This window comes from Myxine glutinosa, chromosome 5, assembly GCF_964187855.1.
Source record: "Myxine glutinosa chromosome 5, kmMyxGlut1.1, whole genome shotgun sequence".
Lineage (NCBI taxonomy): Eukaryota > Metazoa > Chordata > Myxini > Myxiniformes > Myxinidae > Myxine > Myxine glutinosa.
Window position 1 is genome coordinate 103,184,658 of NC_136265.1, and position 18,811 is coordinate 103,203,468.

Here is an 18,811-nt window from a genome sequence, read left to right on the forward strand (position 1 = left end):
GAAGAGTTTTTGTAACAATTCCACAACTAATGCTCCACCAACCAACTAACATCTCAGTAAAGGTGGTGTGTGTACAGACGTAGTTTATACCAACCAAGTAAACGTTACCAAGTGAAGATAATCTTAGTAAGGGAAAGAAAGTTAACACTGAATGTTAGCTAAACCTGAGTGACAGCACAACTCAAACGACGCACTCCTGAGATGTTTTTCTCTTGTTGACCCTGTACACCTTGGGGCCTTGTACTAACATCATCGTTGTGGTCTTTCTTCTCACTCTCCCCTCCTCTCACTCTCGCCTCCTCTCACTCTCCCCTCCTCTCACTCTCCCTTCCTCTCACTCTCCCCTCCTCTCACTCTCCCTTCCTCTCACTCTCCCCTCCTCTCACTCTCCCCTCCTCTCACTCTCCCCTCCTCTCACTCTCCCCTCCTCTCACTCTCCCCTCCTCTCACTCTCCCTTCCTCTCACTCTCCCCTCCTCTCACTCTCCCCTCCTCTCACTCTCCCCTCCTCTCACTCTCCCCTCCTCTTTCTGCCCTCCTCTCATTCTCCCCTCCTCTCACTCTCCTTTCCTCTCACTCTCCCCTCCTCTCACTCTCCCCTCCTCGCACTCTCCCCTCCTCTCATTCTCCCCTCCTCTCACTCTCCCCTCCTCTCACTCTCCCCTCCTCTCACTCTCCCCTCCTCTCACTCTCCCCTCTACTCACTCTCCCCTCCTCTTTCTGCCCTCCTCTCATTCTCCCCTCCTCTCACTCTCCCCTCCTCTCACTCTCCCCTCCTCTCACTCTCCCCTCCTCCCACTCTCCCCTCCTCCCACTCTCCCCTCCTCTCACTCTCCCCTCCTCTCACTCTCCCCTCCTCTCACTCTCCCCTCCTCTCACTCTCCCCTCCTCTCACTCTCCCCTCCTTTCACTCTCCTCTCCTCTCACTCTCCCCTCTACTCACTCTCCCCTCCTCTCACTCTCCCCTCCTCTCACTCTCCCCTCCTCTCACTCTCCCCTCCTCTTACTCTCCCCTCCTCTTTCTGCCCTCCTCTCATTCTCCCCTCCTCTCACTCTCCCCTCCTCTCACTCTCCCCTCCTCTCACTCTCCCCTCCTCTTTCTGCCCTCCTCTCATTCTCCCCTCCTCTCACTCTCCCCTCCTCTCACTCTCCCCTCCTCTCACTCTCCCCTCCTCGCACTCTCCCCTCCTCTCATTCTCCCCTCCTCTCACTCTCCCCTCCTCTCACTCTCCCCTCCTCTCACTCTCCCCTCTACTCACTCTCCCCTCCTCTTTCTGCCCTCCTCTCATTCTCCCCTCCTCTCACTCTCCCCTCCTCTCACTCTCCCCTCCTCTCACTCTCCCCTCCTCTCACTCTCCCCTCCTTTCACTCTCCCCTCCTCTCACTCTCCCCTCTACTCACTCTTCCCTCCTCTCACTCTCCCCTCCTCTCACTCTCCCCTCCTCTCACTCTCCCCTCCTCTCACTCTCCCATCCTTTCACTCTCCCCTCCTCTCACTCTCCCCTCCTCTCACTCTCCCCTCCTTTCACTCTCCCCGCCTCTCACCCTCCCCTCCTCTCACTCTCCCCTTCTCTCACTCTCCCCTCCTCTCACTCTCCGCTCCTCTTTTTGCCATCCTCTCTCTCTCCCCTCCTCTCACTCTCCCCTCCTCTCACTCTCCCCTCCTCTCACTCTCCCCTCCTCTCACTCTCCCCTTTTCTCACTCTCTCCTCCTCTCACTCTCCTCTCTCTGCCCTCCTCTCATTCTCCCCTCCTCTCACTCTCCCCTCCTCTCACTCTCCCCTCCTCTCACACTCCCCTCTACGCACTTTCCCCTCTACTCACTCTCCCCTCCTCTCACTCTCCCCTCCTCTTTCAGCCCTCCTCTCATTCTCCCCTCCTCTCACTCTCCCCTCCTCTCACTCTCCCCTCCTCCTACTCTCCCCTCCTCTCACTCTCCCCTCTACTCACTCTCCCCTCCTCCCACTCTCCCCTCCTCTCACTCTCCCCTCCTCTCACTCTCCCCTCCTTTCACTCTCCCCTCCTCTCACTCTCCCCTCCTCCTACTCTCCCCTCCTCTCACTCTCCCCTCTACTCACTCTCCCCTCCTCCCACTCTCCCCTCCTCTCACTCTCCCCTCTACTCACTCTTCCCTCCTCTCACTCTTCCCTCCTCTCACTCTCCCCTCCTCTCACTCTCCCCTCCTTTCACTCTCTCCTCCTCTCACTCTCCCCTCTTCTCACTCTCCCCTCCTCTCACTCTCCCCTCCTTTCACTCTCCCCTCCTTTCACTCTCCCCTCCTTTCACTCTCCCCTCCTCTCACTCTCCTTTCCTCTCACTCTCCCCTCCTCTCACTCTCCCCTCTACTCACTCTCCCCTCCTCTCACTCTCCCCTCCTCTCACTCTCCCCTCCTCTCACTCTCCCCTCCTCTCACTCTCCCCTCTACTCACTCTTCCCTCCTCTCACTCTCCCTCCTCTCACTCTCCCCTCCTCTCACTCTCCCCTCCTCTCACTCTCCCATCCTTTCACTCTCCCCTCCTCTCACTCTCCCCTCCTCTCACTCTCCCCTCCTTTCACTCTCCCCGCCTCTCACCCTCCCCTCCTCTCACTCTCCCCTTCTCTCACTCTCCCCTCCTCTCACTCTCCGCTCCTCTTTTTGCCCTCCTCTCTCTCTCCCCTCCTCTCACTCTCCCCTCCTCTCACTCTCCCCTCCTCTCACTCTCCCCTCCTCTCACTCTCCCCTCCTCTCACTCTCCCCTTTTCTCACTCTCTCCTCCTCTCACTCTCCTCTCTCTGCCCTCCTCTCATTCTCCCCTCCTCTCACTCTCCCCTCCTCTCACTCTCCCCTCCTCTCACACTCCCCTCTACGCACTTTCCCCTCTACTCACTCTCCCCTCCTCTCACTCTCCCCTCCTCTTTCAGCCCTCCTCTCATTCTCCCCTCCTCTCACTCTCCCCTCCTCTCACTCTCCCCTCCTCCTACTCTCCCCTCCTCTCACTCTCCCCTCTACTCACTCTCCCCTCCTCCCACTCTCCCCTCCTCTCACTCTCCCCTCCTCTCACTCTCCCCTCCTTTCACTCTCCCCTCCTCTCACTCTCCCCTCCTCCTACTCTCCCCTCCTCTCACTCTCCCCTCTACTCACTCTCCCCTCCTCCCACTCTCCCCTCCTCTCACTCTCCCCTCTACTCACTCTTCCCTCCTCTCACTCTTCCCTCCTCTCACTCTCCCCTCCTCTCACTCTCCCCTCCTTTCACTCTCTCCTCCTCTCACTCTCCCCTCTTCTCACTCTCCCCTCCTCTCACTCTCCCCTCCTTTCACTCTCCCCTCCTTTCACTCTCCCCTCCTTTCACTCTCCCCTCCTCTCACTCTCCTTTCCTCTCACTCTCCCCTCCTCTCACTCTCCCCTCTACTCACTCTCCCCTCCTCTCACTCTCCCCTCCTCTCACTCTCCCCTTCTCTCACTCTCCCCTCCTCTCACTCTCCGCTCCTCTTTTTGCCCTCCTCTCTCTCTCCCATCCTCTCACTCTCCTCTCCTCTTTCTGCCCTCCTCTCATTCTCCTTTCCTCTCACTCTCCCCTCCTCTCACTCTCCCCTCCTCTCACTCTCCCCTCTACTCACTTTCCCCTCTACTCACTCTCCCCTCCTGTCACTCTCCCCTCCTCTTTCTGCCCTCCTCTCTCTCTCACCTCCTCTTTCTCCCTCCCTCTCTCTCCCCTCCTCTCACTCTCCCCTCCTCTCACTCTCCCCTCTACTCACTTTCCCCTCTACTCACTCTCCCCTCCTCTTTCTGCCCTCCTCTCTCTCTCTCCCCTCCTCTCTCTCTCTCCTTCTCTTTCTCCCCTCCTCTCATTCTCCCCTCCTCTCTCTCTATTGTATCACTTCCCCTCTCTCTATTACCCCACTTCCTCCCCCCTTCCTTCCCTCTTTCTCTTCCCCCTCTCTTCCTACCAAAGTGAAGGCTAATAGATGAATCGACAGGTCAACAGATTGAAAGAGAGCAGAGGGGAAGAGGTGAATAAAGACTCACAGGTACCCTGGTGTCAGTAGTGGTGTGGCAGTGAGGATGTGATCATAATGATGATGTTAACCCAAGGCCCCAAAGGGTACAGGGTCATCAAGAGAAAAACAGATGATTAGGAGTGCGTAGTTTGACATTCGCTGTCATTCAGATTTAGCCAACATTCAGTGGTAACTTCCTTCCCTTAAACAGACGAATGGTGTATTCAAGTGGAACTTGTTAACTGGTGTTATCCAAAGGTCATGGCCTGTGCACCATGCCATCATCAAAGGAGAGGAAGAAATAGATTTTTTTCAAAATGGGGGGTCGATCACGCGCTGCACAAGTTAATTATAAAATGGGACATGATGATTACACAAAAATGCAAACTGAGAAAACAATAATCCAGACACCGCGGAACAGTAACATCAGACACTAATACTAAAATGAGAATCTGGATATGATAAACGAGGAACTGGACATCACAAAAGAGGAAGTGGCCACGGCAACCAGATGCTGTGGCAAGACAGTGTGGAAATGGGATCCCAATTACAGGAATCTAGTATTGGGCAGTTTGGACTACCAGGCCTTGCATTTCCTCCCACAAATGGTTGGTTTCTCTGAAGGCCTACATCAGTTAGGCTGCTTTGCACTCCAGCTCTCTGACATGGGCTTCCTGCAGCTGAATAGTTATTGTGTCGTCTACGCTATTATCCGAGAAATTCTGTGTGGTTGAGGTGCCCAGGTTGGTCACATGTGCATCGGATAGCCGTTTTGGTCCCATCAACCTAAATGTTTCTTGAAGAGATCAGTGTTCACTTTGGGTGATGATCCACCTGGCAGTTGCTCTCTTGCATATTTGGCATCCTCGGAATACTGTTCTCTTGCCGCACGTGCCCCAGGTTCGTCAGAATCTTCCTCCAAGTGAGTTGGCTGAACGAGTGTGCCACAGAAATGTCCACCAACATATCAGTTGCAAAGAGAGGCGACAACATCTCAGCAGATATAGTAAAGCTCAGTGGTCGGAATAAGAGAGTCGATGAGGATTGGACAGAGGTAAGAAAGCAAGAAAAGTAAAACCTGAACGGAGCTAGCAAAAGACAGCGAGGTCACCAACCTGCCTCCTTCAAGGTAGACGCACACCCGGGGACTCGACTTCTGTTGTGAGATACCAATTAGATGGAGGTCCTTTGATTCCAGCATCTCAATTGGAGACGTTGTAAAGCAAGAGCAACTTGCAGTACATCCACAAGGAATACTATATTCCATGTCACTTCAAATGAAGGCCTTGTACAGAATTATAAGCTCAGGATGGCAGACGAAGGAACTAGCCTTGATGTGGGTAGCGACATCTGTAGATATGATCCACCGAAGACAGATTGTATTTGATGATGAAGCCTAAGGCCTCCAGAAACTTTACCTCTCCTGGAGCGTGACACAGGAAAATATTGCTTGATTTGCCAAATCGCCCTTATGGAGTTAAGATGATAATATTGGTCTTTCTTGCATGTTGAGAATACTCCAGGTTGATGACCTTGTTGAGAGGGATTTTGCACCGGCTTGTGTATCAGAAGGTTGAGGTCAAGGACGTGTCACACAGCAAGATGATGGAGCAACGGGCTGGGATGCGAGTTGAATTGCTCCGTGCAGCGTAAAAAACAGGTTTTCGACCGTTCAGAAACCTCTAACAGGCAACTTCCTTGTGCGAAAAGTGTTCCCCAATAGAAAAACCGTGTTACAGCGAAAATAACTCCATTCTGTGAAACTGTGTTAAGCAGGAATTACTGGGTACACCAATTGGTTCCAGAACATTCTCTTGAAGGACGCCAGACTCCAGAGATGAAACATAGGAGAGAACGTTATCCAAAGGTAACCAGCTGCTTGTGAGTACAAAGGAAATCTGCTATCCAGTCTATGAGGGATCAACCAACAGACTGTTGCACGGATCGACGCATTAAACATGGAGGATCACCACGTTAACGGCACCGAAATATCAACAGAATGTAGAACATCTCAAAACAACGTTTTAAACTATTGTTGACAAATACTTGTACATGTCCGAGAGGCGTACGATTAACAGCAACACCTGAAATCGTGTCACGAGCTTCTTTAACTGCTCAATGCACACAACTATCGGGGATGCCTCTTTGTGGTGGTTGCACTACCCAATGCAAGTCAGGGGCCAAATCTTCCCCACTCTTCTTGCTGCCCGGATTTGTCAGGGCAGCGCGGTCATGGTCAGAGTGCGAATCGGTCGCCATGGACCGGCCCTTTCCCTCGTCTCTCCCACTTTCTCCGACTCTGTCGGTGCCATGGACCGTCCCTTTCCCTCTTATCTCTCCCTCTTTCTCTAACTCTGTCGTCGTCATGAACCATCCCTTTCCCTCTTATCTCTCCCTCTTTCTCTAACTCTGTCGTCGCCATTGACTGGCCCTTTCCCTCTTATCTTTCCCTCTTTCTCTAACTCTGTCGTCGCCATGGACCGTCCCTTTCCCTCTTGTCTCTCCCTCTTTCTCGAACTCTGTCGTCGCCATGGACCGTCCCTTTCCCTCTGGTCTCTCCCTCTTTCTCTAACTCTGTCGTTGCCATGGATCGGCCCTTTCCCTCTGGTCTCTCCCTCTTTCTCTAACTCTGTCATCGCCAAGGACCGTCCCTTTCCCTCTTGTCTCTCCCTCTCCCTCTTTCTCTATCTCTGTCGTCACCATGGACCGTCCCTTTCCCCCTTGTCTCTCCATCTTTCTCTAACTTTCTTTCTTGCCATGATCTTTCTTGGGAAAACCACATTTCCAAGCTGGCCTCCAAAGCCAGTCGCCGACTGGGCATCCTCCGTCGTGCGAAGTCCTTCCTCGGCACACCTGAGCTCCTCACCACATACAAGGCTTTCATCCGCAGCTCAATGGAATACTGTTCTCCCCTATGGGCTGGTGCTCCTGCCTCACACCTAGCTCGGCTTCACGCTGTTGAAACCAAAGCTTTCAGAATTATTGGAATCTCCCGCGATGAAGCTATCTCTGAGGGCCTTTCACTCACTCACCGCAGGCAGGTAGGTGGTCTTTCTATCTTCTACCGACTCCTCTCCGGTCTTGCACCCCTAGCTCTCTCTGTGCTCTGTCCCCCAAATATTCCTACAGGTCGCACAAGATCTGCCAGCAAACCTCTGATGGTTAAACTGCCGAAATCTCGGCTCTCTGCTCACCTTCACTCTTTCATTCCTCTTTTCTCCCGCCTCTGGAACAAACTCCCTCACTCCCTTCAATCCCACTCCTCCCTCCAGGTCTTTAAAACAGCTGTTCACCACCATCTCTTATCTTCCCCCATCCAAAACCTTGATCTTTTCTACCCCCGCTAATTCACCCCAGATCCACCTTGTTTGAAATTCCAACTTCTTTCCTGGAAGTCCTGGCAGTGTCCATATGTTTTATACCTCTCCCACCGCCCCCTTCCCATGCCCCCCCCCCAAAGCCCTCGCCCTCTCTTAGATCTCTCGATGTCTCCATGTCTCTCGGTCCCTGCTCTCAAATGTTGTGTTTGTGTCCTTCCCCCTCTCTCCCCATCTTGTCTACCGCTCCCGATGTTATATGTTTTATGTGTCGGTTTGTCTTTCTGTGTGATTAATGTTCGCTCTTTCACGAGCCTCGATCTTGTATACAAAAAAAAACAAAAAAAAAACTGTCATCGCCATGGATCGTCCCTTTCCCTCTTGTCTCTCCCTCTTTCTCTAACTCTGTCGTCGCCACGGATCGGCCCTTTTCCTCTTTCTCTATCTCTGTCATCGCCATGGATCGGCCCTTTCCCTCTGGTCTTTCCCTCTGTCATCGCCATGGACCGGCCCTTTTCCTCTTTCTCTATCTCTGTCATCGCCATGGATCGGCCCTTTCCCTCTGGTCTTTCCCTCTGTCATCGCCATGGACCGGCCCTTTTCCTCTTTCTCTATCTCTGTCATCGCCATGGATCGGCCCTTTCCCTCTCGTCTTTCCCTCTGTCATCGCCATGGACCGGCCCTTTTCCTCTTTCTCTATCTCTGTCATCGCCATGGATCGGCCCTTTCCCTCTCGTCTTTCCCTCTGTCATCGCCATGGATCGGCCCTTTCCCTCTCATCTCTCCCTCTGTCATCGCCATGGATCGGCCCTTTCCCTCTCGTCTTTCCCTCTGTCATCGCCATGGACCGGCCCTTTTCCTCTTTCTCTATCTCTGTCATCGCCATGGATCGGCCCTTTCCCTCTCGTCTTTCCCTCTGTCATCGCCATGGACCGGCCCTTTCCCTCTCATCTCTCCCTCTGTCATCGCCATGGATCGGCCCTTTTCCTCTTTCTCTATCTCTGTCATCGCCATGGATCGGCCCTTTCCCTCTCGTCTTTCCCTCTGTCATCGCCATGGACCGGCCCTTTCCCTCTCATCTCTCCCTCTGTCATCGCCATGGACCGGCCCTTTCCCTGTCATCTCTTCCTCTTTCTCTAACTCTGTCGTCGCCATGGTCAGGCCCTTTCCCTCTCGTCTTTCCCTCTGTCATCGCCATGGACCGGCCCTTTCCCTCTCATCTCTCCCTCTGTCATCGCCATGGACCGGCCCTTTCCCTCTCATCTCTCCCTCTGTCATCGCCATGGACCGGCCCTTTCCCTCTCATCTCTCCCTCTGTCATCGCCATGGACCGGCCCTTTCCCTCTCATCTCTTCCTCTTTCTCTAACTCTGTCGTCGCCATGGTCAGGCCCTTTCCCTCTCGTCTTTCCCTCTGTCATCGCCATGGACCGGCCCTTTCCCTCTCATCTCTCCCTCTGTCATCGCCATGGACCGGCCCTTTCCCTCTCATCTCTCCCTCTGTCATCGCCATGGACCGGCCCTTTCCCTCTCATCTCTCCCTCTGTCATCGCCATGGACCGGCCTTTTCCCTCTCGTCTCTCCCTCTTTCTCTAACTCTTTTGTTGCCCTGACTTCGTGAAGGTGTGGGCACACCATTCCAGATGTGGGGGAGCTCTTGGTCGTTCCTGCAAGATCGATCGGCTGTCTCTGTGCCTTAGGCTTGTACGAGAGAACTGTCCGGGGCTGTACAACAACAACAACAACAACAACAACAGCGACTCAAAACATATTTCGTTTTTTCATTGAAACCCTGAAACAAACTTGGAAGCTGTGCTATTGAAACACAAGTGATGACCACCACCAAATTAGTTTAGCACCCAACCATCAGCCGGAAAGATGGTGGCCTCTTCTCCTTGTGAAGAAATTAAATGAAAATGTAGTTCTCTGAAAACGCAGAAATCGGAGTCAATATTTGTGCAATACAATCCAATCGCCAACTGACGCTCTCCAAATTATTTTGTTTTCTTATCATATGTGCTACCTGTGTATTTTAGTGAAAGCCGCCCCTAAAAGGTTTAGCACACAACTCCTCGTAGATTGTAAATTATGGCTTTGTAGGTTATGGAACCCCAGGCCAATAAGACGCGTCTTATTCAGGACTCGTTTGGCAGAAGCTGTAGATTCAAAACTATTTGGGGTTTTTCATCCATTTTTAGTTAAAACTACAAATTCCACTGTATGAATGACTAATTTTTGTTAATAATAATCACCAGGTCCACTGCCACCCACTGTGAAAGTGTCAGAGAGCGGATGGTGTAATGACGGGGCAAAGATCTGCTGGGAGCCAATGCCCGGATATTCAAGTCAACCTCTCAGCTACTCACTGGAGTTCGACTCGCTGCAGAAAGCAAACATGGGAGCGACACTCAAGTACAGTAGGAGCAGACAATATGGCGGCTAAGCTCAGCAGGGGACTTTATTTTATTCACTTTTTGATAAGTCAGATGTTTACCTATTGATGAGTTATGATTCACATTGTAAGTACGTGAATGAATTATAAATGTATCCACGTAAAAGGGTGCCAACGTTTCTGTGTCATTCTGCTCACACATAATGCTTAGAGAGTCAGCTCTGAGTCCGGGAGGTCGGTGGCTCGAACCCCGACCGAGTCCTACCAAAGGCTTCCTCGTTTGATGCTCAGCATTTTAAAAGGATAAGAGCAACCTCTCGTCTCTCTATGGACAGTCCCTTTCCCTCTGGTCTCTCCCTCTTTCTCAAACTCTGTCGTCGCCATGCACCAGCCCTTTCCCTCTGGTCTCTCCCTCTTTCTCTAACTCTGTCGTCGCCATGCACCAGCCCTTTCCCTCTTGTCTCTCCCTCTTTCTCTAACTCTGTCGTCGCCATGCACCAGCCCTTTCCCTCTTGTCTCTCCCTCTTTCTCTAACTCTGTCGTTGCCATGCACCAGCCCTTTTCCTCTGGTCTCTCCCTCTTTCTCTAACTCTGTCATCGCCATGCACCAGCCCTTTCCCTCTTGTCTCTCCCTCTTTTCCTATCTCTGTCGTCGCCATGCACCAGCCCTTTCCCTCTTGTCTCTCCCTCTTTCTCTAACTCTGTCATCGCCATGCACCAGCCCTTTCCCTCTTGTCTCTCCCTCTTTTCCTATCTCTGTCGTCGCCATGCACCAGCCCTTTCCCTCTTGTCTCTCCCTCTTTCTCTAACTCTGTCGTCGCCATGCACCAGCCCTTTCCCTCTTGTCTCTCCCTCTTTTCCTATCTCTGTCGTCGCCATGCACCAGCCCTTTCCCTCTTGTCTCTCCCTCTTTTCCTATCTCTGTCGTCGCCATGCACCGTCCCTTTCCCTCTGGTCTCTCCCTCTTTCTCTAGCTCTGTTGTCGCCATGCACCAGCCCTTTCCCTCTTGTCTCTCCCTCTTTCTCTATCTCTGTTGTTGCTATGGACTGGCCCTTTCCCTCTCATCTCTCCCTCTTTCTCTAATTCTGCCATCGCTATGGACCGGCCCTTTCCCTCTCCTCTCTCCCTCTTTCTCTAACTCTGTCGTCGCCATGAACTGTCCTTTCCCTCTTGTCTCTCCCTCTTTCTCTATCTCTGTTGTCGCTATGGACCAGTCCTTTCCCTCTCATCTCTCCCTCATTCTTTATCTCTGTCGTCGCTATGGGCTGGCCCTTTCCCTCTCATCTCTCCCTCTTTCTCTAACTCTGTCGTCGCCATGGACTGTCCCTTTCCCTCTTGTCTCTCCCTCTTTCCCTAACTCTGCCATCGCTATGGACCGGCCCTTTCCCTCTTGTCTCTCCCTCTTTCTCTAACTCTGTCGTCGCTATGGACCGGCCCTTTCCCTCTCATCGCTCCCTCTCCCTCTTTCTCTATCTCTGTCGTCGCTATGGACCGGCCCTTTCCCTGTCATCTCTCCCTCTTTTTCTATCTCTGTCGTCGCTATGGACCATCCCTTTCCCTCTCATCTCTCCCTCTTTCTCTAACTCTGTCGTCGCCATTCACCGTCCCTTTCCCTTTCATCTCTCCCTCTTTCTCTAACTCTGTCGTCGCCATTCACCGTCCCTTTCCCTTTCATCTCTCCCTCTTTCTCTATCTCTGTTGTCGCTATGGGCCGTCCCTTTCCCTCTGGTGTTGGCTTAGCGGTTGGGGTGCTGGCTTGGGATCCTAGGATCCTGGATTCGAATCCTGGTCGATCACTGAATTAACGCCAGGGGAGTTGACTCAGTCTGTCATCCTTCCGAGGTCGGCAAATTGAGTACCAGTTCACTGGTAATTCCCTGTGTGTCGCAAGAGTTGACCACAGGGTTGGTTGTAGGAAAGGCATCCGGCCATAAAATATTGCTTCAAAAAGGGGTCCACGGTGCCCGAAAAAGGCAAACCCCCGCCTTGCGGGGGAAAATGGCCTCTAAAGGTGGTTCTTCTATAACTGTAAACTGTGAAATAAAAATCTCAATGAAAATTTACGTAAAAACCATAAACGCATCCGTAAAATAAATAAATAAATCACCTAAATTGATATCTATCGGCAGGTTGGTGATGCTTGCCTATAATCATAATGCTTCTATTTATTATGTACATACAAACAAAGCACGGTTTGTTATTGCTTACACAATGTGTAGCATACCCCACTGGTATATATATATATATATATATATATATATATATATATATATATATATATATATATATATATATATATATATCTTCCAGCTGTATAGTAATTGCATATGGAGTCCCATGACGGGTCACCCACCACATGGACGCGTTGCTTTTTGCATTACCATAAAACAGTCTGAAAGCTATGATATGCAGTTGGGAAATAAAAGAACAAAAGTCAGTTCTCCAACCGGAGCGTCACGATGACGTCACCACCAGCATTGAGTTTACTTGTGACAATACCTGGGCACCTGTAGCCGTACGGGCTAAACCTCGTTTTTCTCAGCAACCATATGTCCGATTGAGACAAAACTTTCAAGGAAGGAGTGACACCCATGCAGAATGTTTTTATGATAATTGTGATGTCATAGGTCACGTGGTATGGCAGCCATCTTGGATTAAAAGCAAAGAATTCAAAAATTAGTTCTCAGAAACCACTGAATGGAAAAATTTTAAACTTGGCACATTGTCAAGTACTCCCAATGGGGAATAAAAGCATGATAATGATGAAATCATAGGTGAAGTGGTATACCAGCCAAAATATCGGAAATTGCATGCACATGATCTATGACCCATTTGTATGGACCGGCCCTATCTCTGAAACCGCTCACTCTAGTGATGCGAAATTTTACAAATATCATCTAACACCATTGTTGCATATAGTTTGAAAATGATGATGTCATCGGTCACGTGGTTTGGCAGCCATCTTGGATTGAAGGAAAATATGAAATAATTATATCTCTGAAACCGCTCACCCTATCGATACGAAATTTTACAAATATCTAACGGCATTATTGCATATAGTTTGTAAATGATGATGTCATAGGTCACGTGGTTTGGCAGCCATCTTGGATAGAAAAATGAACCTTATCCGATCAACACGAAACTTCACAAACGTGATCCCCTACCCATACGTATGCAGATTGATGGCATCTACCTGTTGTGTGACTTTGCGTAGGCATATTGGCGACACGGTTGCATTGTTCTAGTTGTTGTTTTTTCTAAGCCATGTCGGTGGGGTTATTTTGCCACATGCAATGGTGTCACGTGTCTGTGTGGTATAAGCGCAACTCTGAGCATGTTTCACCCTCTTTGTATCTTTCATCCTCAGCACTATGTCGTGTCTTCTACCTTCTTGCTTTAACGTGAACATCCAGAAGGTATCGTCTGATCCTCAAAAATAACCCAGGTGCTGCGTGCATCTGCATTTCTTTCCTTCAAAGGTCTGTGAAGGGGATTGGGTCTTGTGAATTCACCATCCCCCTTGAACCACGTGACACTTACCTGATATATGTGAGGTCAGAGAATAAGGGAGGCCTAAGTGCACGCAGTGATCCCTTCTTTCTGCAATGCCCAGGTGAGGAAGATACCTTTATAATTATTTTGTCTATCTTTGATATAAATAAGTATGTGAATGCTGTTGCTCTATTGCAGTTTATAATTACCCATGTTAAGTTGCCTTGAAATATGTTGAAGAGTCAACCCTGGAACATGAAATGATGCCACCTGCAGAACTTCCCAGGTCGGACAGGCAGGCTACCTGCTCTTCGAACGTCTTGGGTGCCAGATGTTAGGGCTGTGAGGGTTATCGTTAGTTGACGTTAGTTAATTATCATATTGACTATCTGATACTAACATAGCGAATCTCCTGAGACTCACTTTACTTCCAGAAGCTTCGAAGCCAAATTCTTAAGAGATTCTGACTTTGGCCAGATTTGAACCCTTTCTCGTATCGCGACGTCATGTTTTGTAACACACTGAAGTCTGCGTTAGATTTATTGTTTTGGATTTATTGTGTCCATGTTTCTTTGGCTGCATGTTTCTCTTTCACCTTCCTTAAATCTGCAAACTTGATTTCAAAAATCTGTTGGTAAGTTTTCCCTGTTTTTCAGCTGGGAGGAGTTAACTAGTCTGCTTCGAGACAACAGTGCCCCAACCACCATTTTTGGTAGACTTCCGGCCAAGGCCAACGAGTACCACCCACCCGGGTTTGAAATCAGAGTTGTCCTTCTCCTTGGCAGATTGCCGACCAAGACTAACAAGTGCCACCCACCCGGGTTTGAGATGAGAGTTGTCCTTCTCCTTGGCAGATTGCCGACCAAGGCTAACGAGTACCACCCACCCGGGTTTGAGATCAGAGTGGTCCTTCTCCTCGGCAGATTGCCGACCAAGGCTAACGAGTAACACCCACCCGGGTTTGAGATCAGAGTTGTCCTTCTCATTGGCAGATTGCCGACCAAGGCCAACGAGTATCACCAACCCGGGTTTGAAATCAGAGTGATCCTTCTCCTTTGCAGATTGCCGACCAAGGCTAACGAGTACCACCCACCCGGGTTTGAAATCAGAGTGGTCCTTCTCCTTTGCAGATTGCCGACCAAGGCTAACGAGTATCACCCACCCGGTTTTGAGATCAGAGTTGTCCTTCTCCTTGGCAGATTGCCGATCAAGGCTAACGAGTACCACCCACCCGGGTTTGAAATCAGAGTGGTCCTTCTCCTTTGCAGATTGCCGACCAAGGCTAACGAGTACCACCCACCCGGGTTTGAGATCAGAGTGGTCCTTCTCCTTGGCAGATTGCCGACCAAGGCTAACGAGTACCACCCACCCGGGTTTGAAATCAGAGTTGTCCTTCTCCTTGGCAGATTGCCGACCAAGGCTAACGAGTACCACCCACCCGGGTTTGAAATCAGAGTGGTCCTTCTCCTTGGCAGATTGCCGACCAAGGCTAACGAGTACCACCCACCCGGGTTTGAAATCAGAGTGGTCCTTCTCCTTTGCAGATTGCCGACCAAGGCTAACGAGTACCACCCACCCGGGTTTGAGATCAGAGTGGTCCTTCTCCTTGGCAGATTGCCGACCAAGGCTAACGAGTACCACCTACCCGGGTTTGAAATCAGAGTTGTCCTTCTCCTTGGCAGATTGCCGACCAAGACTAACGAGTACCACCCACCCGGGTTTGAGATCAGCGTTGTCCTTCTCCTTGGCAGATTGCCGACCAAGGCTAACGAGTACCACCCACCCGGGTTTGAGATCAGAGTTGTCCTTCTCCTTGGCAGATTGCCGACCAAGGCTACCGAGTATCACCCACCCAGGTTTGAGATCAGAGTGGTCCTTCTCCTTGGCAGATTGCCGACCAAGGCTAACGAGTACCACCCACCCGGGTTTGAGATCAGCGTTGTCCTTCTCCTTGGCAGATTGCCGACCAAGGCTAACGAGTACCACCCACCCGGGTTTGAGATCAGCGTTGTCCTTCTCATTGGCAGATTGCCGACCAAGGCTACCGAGTATCACCCACCCGGGTTTGAGATCAGAGTGGTCCTTCTCTTTGGCAGATTGCCGACCAAGGCTAACGAGTACCACCCTCCCGGGTTTGAGATCAGAGTTGTCCTTCTCCTTGGCAGATTGCCGATCAAGAGTAACGAGTACCACCCACCTGGGTTTGAGATCAGAGTTGTCCTTCTCCTTGGCAGATTGCCGGCAAAGGCTAACAAGTTCCACCTACTCTGAGCAAGCCTGGTTTTAAGGCGCCAGACAACCACCTTTCACACCTCCGCATTTAGTTAAAAACAGGGGTCGGCATGAGAAGCCATGCAGTAGTAGTTTGATTAGGAGAGGGTATCTGATTGCAATTTCAGATTTTTGGGATAAGGAATTCAATTAAAACATTTTTGTCTGGTGTACCACTTCACCATTGATGACATCATTATCATGCTTTTGTTCCCCATTGGAAGTACTTGACAATGTGCCAAGTTTCAAATTTTTGCATTCAGCGGTTTCCAAGAAATATTTTTTTTATTCTTTTGCGTTTCATTCAAGATGACTGCCATACCACGTGATCCATGACGTCACAATTATTTTTAAAAACATTCTGCATGGATGTCACTCCTACCCTGAAAGTTCGCCTCAATCGGACATATGGTTGCTGAGAAAAACGAGGTTTAGCCCGTAAGTACGGACGGACAACCCGAAAACATAATGCCTCCGGCCACCTTCAAAATAAAATATTATGACTACTGAGCATCCAAGAGGAAATCCACTTCTTTACAAGAGGAGGGAAGACTGGGGGCTAGGGTGGAGCCCCTCAGGGGATGCGTGACTATGGCAACGCCCATGTGTGTGTGTGTGTGTGTGTGTGTGTGTGTGTGTGTGTGTGTGTGTGTGTGCATCGATATATTTTCGCTTTCAGAATGTTCTCTGCAACAGCATGTCTGATCGATGCAAAACTTTAAACATATTAAGGACTCCCCATGGAGAATATTGTATTGATAACTCTGACATCATAGGTCACATTGTATGGCAGCCATATTGGATTAAAGGAAAAATTTGGACATTCTCTCCAAAACCACTCAACAAAAATAATTGAAACTTGGCATACGTCATCATCTCTCCATGGGGTATATCGGGTGTTAACGGTGATGTCATCGGAGAAGTGGTATTCCAGCCATATTTGGTTGAATAGAAATCCTTATCCGAAAAATCTGAAGCTTCATACATCTTATCTACATGTTGTGTGGGTCATGTGTCATCGGTCATGTAGTCTGGTGGTCATATTGGATTGAAAATAAAAACGTTTAAAAAAAACCTTCTCCAGAACCGCTTAACAGAGCGATGCAAAACTTCATACATATGATCGACGAGCCATGGGGAATGTATCGTTTGAATTATTTTTCATATTCACCTTCACTGATGCAATTTAGCCTTAACGAACACAAAAGTGGTTGTTAAATAGCCTAATTAATTAATCAATAAATCTGTGGATAATGGCGATGTATATGGCATAATAGGGTACATGGATGATGTCGTATATGGAGAATAATAATAGTGGCATGTTCAGTTAATGATGGTATTTTTGTTCAGAATGAGTGGGCGAGGTGAGACTATATGCACTCCATGAGTGCCGTTCTGGTTCTTTCATTGCAATCTCTTACAAAGTTATGATGTTTTTTGAATATGGGATATCGAGACCTTCTTCATCCATGCATGATTCTAGAGAGTGTTATTATTATTATTATTTTTTTGTATACTGAATCGAGGCTCGTGAAAGAGCTGACATTTATTTCACAAACAAATCAACCAGACAAACAAAATATATAAAAAGAGGGAGCGGAAGACAAGAGAAGGGGAAACACACAAACACTTGAGGGCACACAACATTTAAGAGCAGGGAGATGTGTGGGAGGGAGAGGGCTTGGGGGGAGGGGGGTGGCAGAAGTATCGGACACCAAGGACTTCCAGGACAGAAGTTGGTATTTCAAAAAAGTGGAATTGGGGTGAAATTAGCAGGGATAGAAAAGATCAAGGTTTTGGATGGGGGAGGATAAGAGATGGTGGTGAACAGCTGTTTTAAAGACCTGGAGGGTGGAGTGGGATTGAAGAGAGTGAGGGAGTTTGTTCCAGAGGCGGGAGAAAAGAGGAATGAAGGAGTGAAGGTGAGCAGGGAGTCTTGATTTTGGCAGTTTAACCATAAGAGGGTTGCAGGCAGATCTTGTGCGACCTGTAGGAATATTTGGGGGACAGAGCCCAGAGGGAGCTGGGGGAGCAAGGCCGGAGAGGAGTCGGTAGAAGACGGAAAGACCACCAACCTGCCTGCGGTGAGTGAGTGAGAGGCCCTTGGAGTTAGCTTCATCGCGGGAGATTCCAATGATTCTGAACGCTTTGGTTTCAACAGCGTGAAGACGAGCCAGGTGTGAGGCAGGAGCACCAGCCCAGAGGGGAGAGCAGTATTCCATTGAGCTGCGGATGAAAGCCTTGTATGTGGTGAGGAGCTCAGGTGTGCCAAGGAAGGACTTCGCACGACGGAGGCTGCCCAGTCGGCGACTGGCTTTGGAGGCCAGATTTGAAATGTGGTTTTCCCAGGAAAGATCATGGCAGATAGTGAGACCCAAAAGCTTGAGTGACAGAACTTCTTGGAGAGGATTATTCAGAAAGTGGATGGGAGGGTTGTCCAGTCGGTCTTTTCGGAGAGACATCGTAAGAGTGTGAGATTTGTCAGGATTGGAAGACATACATTTCACTAAATTTATTTTTTCACCAAATTTCACCAAATTATTCAAATTTATTTATTTCCTTGCATTTCCACCTCCTCCCCGGGAGTCAGACCCCAGGGGTTACACGTTTCCTCATGCATCCCATTTACCTGAACACGTAATATGTAGATGGTCCATTAGTGATCCATTATCTTATTCACAGCTGGTGACGTCATCATTGATGAAACTTCCGCTCACTTACTCCAACTATCTGATGACCGGAGAACCATTACTTTATCTACTGCAGCTTGGGGACAAGACAATGATCAGGGCGGAACCCACGTTTGGCAATTTACAAGGTGAGATATTGATCCAATTCACTGCAGGTGTGGATTATGAGCAGGTCACCACATTATCATGCTGTTGAGTTTTAGTTGTTAGATTATTACATGTTGTGTTTTATTTAATTTCCAACAATCTAAGCAGGTATTGTCACTCACCAAATGTGCACCTTTGTCAAGATTGATACACCAAACAAAGTTTAACGTTGATCCTCACCTTCCCTCATTTCTGTACTGAACTTCATGGAATTTAATTGGAGTGATAAATACAGCATTTGGGGCATGAACCCTCATACTGTACCCACACACAATCCAAACAAACTGCAACTCTTTGCTGACTTCCCACTTACCCCACTTCCTTTTTTCCTTCTTCCTCCTCCCAGCCTTCCTTGATAAGGTCCGAACACCATGATCACGATACCTGTACTCATCCTTACCTTTATCATACATCTATTTGCTAATTGAATGAGCCTTATACACACCTCTTCTTCTTTAAATGGACCTTAGACACCTCTTCTCCATTGAATGAGTCATATACACCTCTTTTGCTCACAAATTTACA

General features: G+C 49.4%; 1 protein-coding gene across 5 annotated transcripts in view; it reads left to right on the forward strand.

Moving 5' to 3' along the window:
* LOC137427305 (fibronectin type III and SPRY domain-containing protein 2-like) overlaps positions 1 to 18,811 on the forward strand; it is a 63,612-nt gene that overhangs the window by 32,521 nt on the left and 12,280 nt on the right. For all 5 annotated transcript variants that reach the window (XM_078778447.1, XM_068116714.2, XM_078778446.1 and 2 more), the window contains 3 exons: positions 9,549 to 9,705; positions 13,166 to 13,299; positions 18,132 to 18,267. In XM_078778447.1, coding sequence (XP_078634573.1) covers positions 9,549 to 9,705; positions 13,166 to 13,299; positions 18,132 to 18,267 — 427 coding nt within the window. The remainder of the gene's footprint in view (positions 1 to 9,548; positions 9,706 to 13,165; positions 13,300 to 18,131; positions 18,268 to 18,811) is intronic.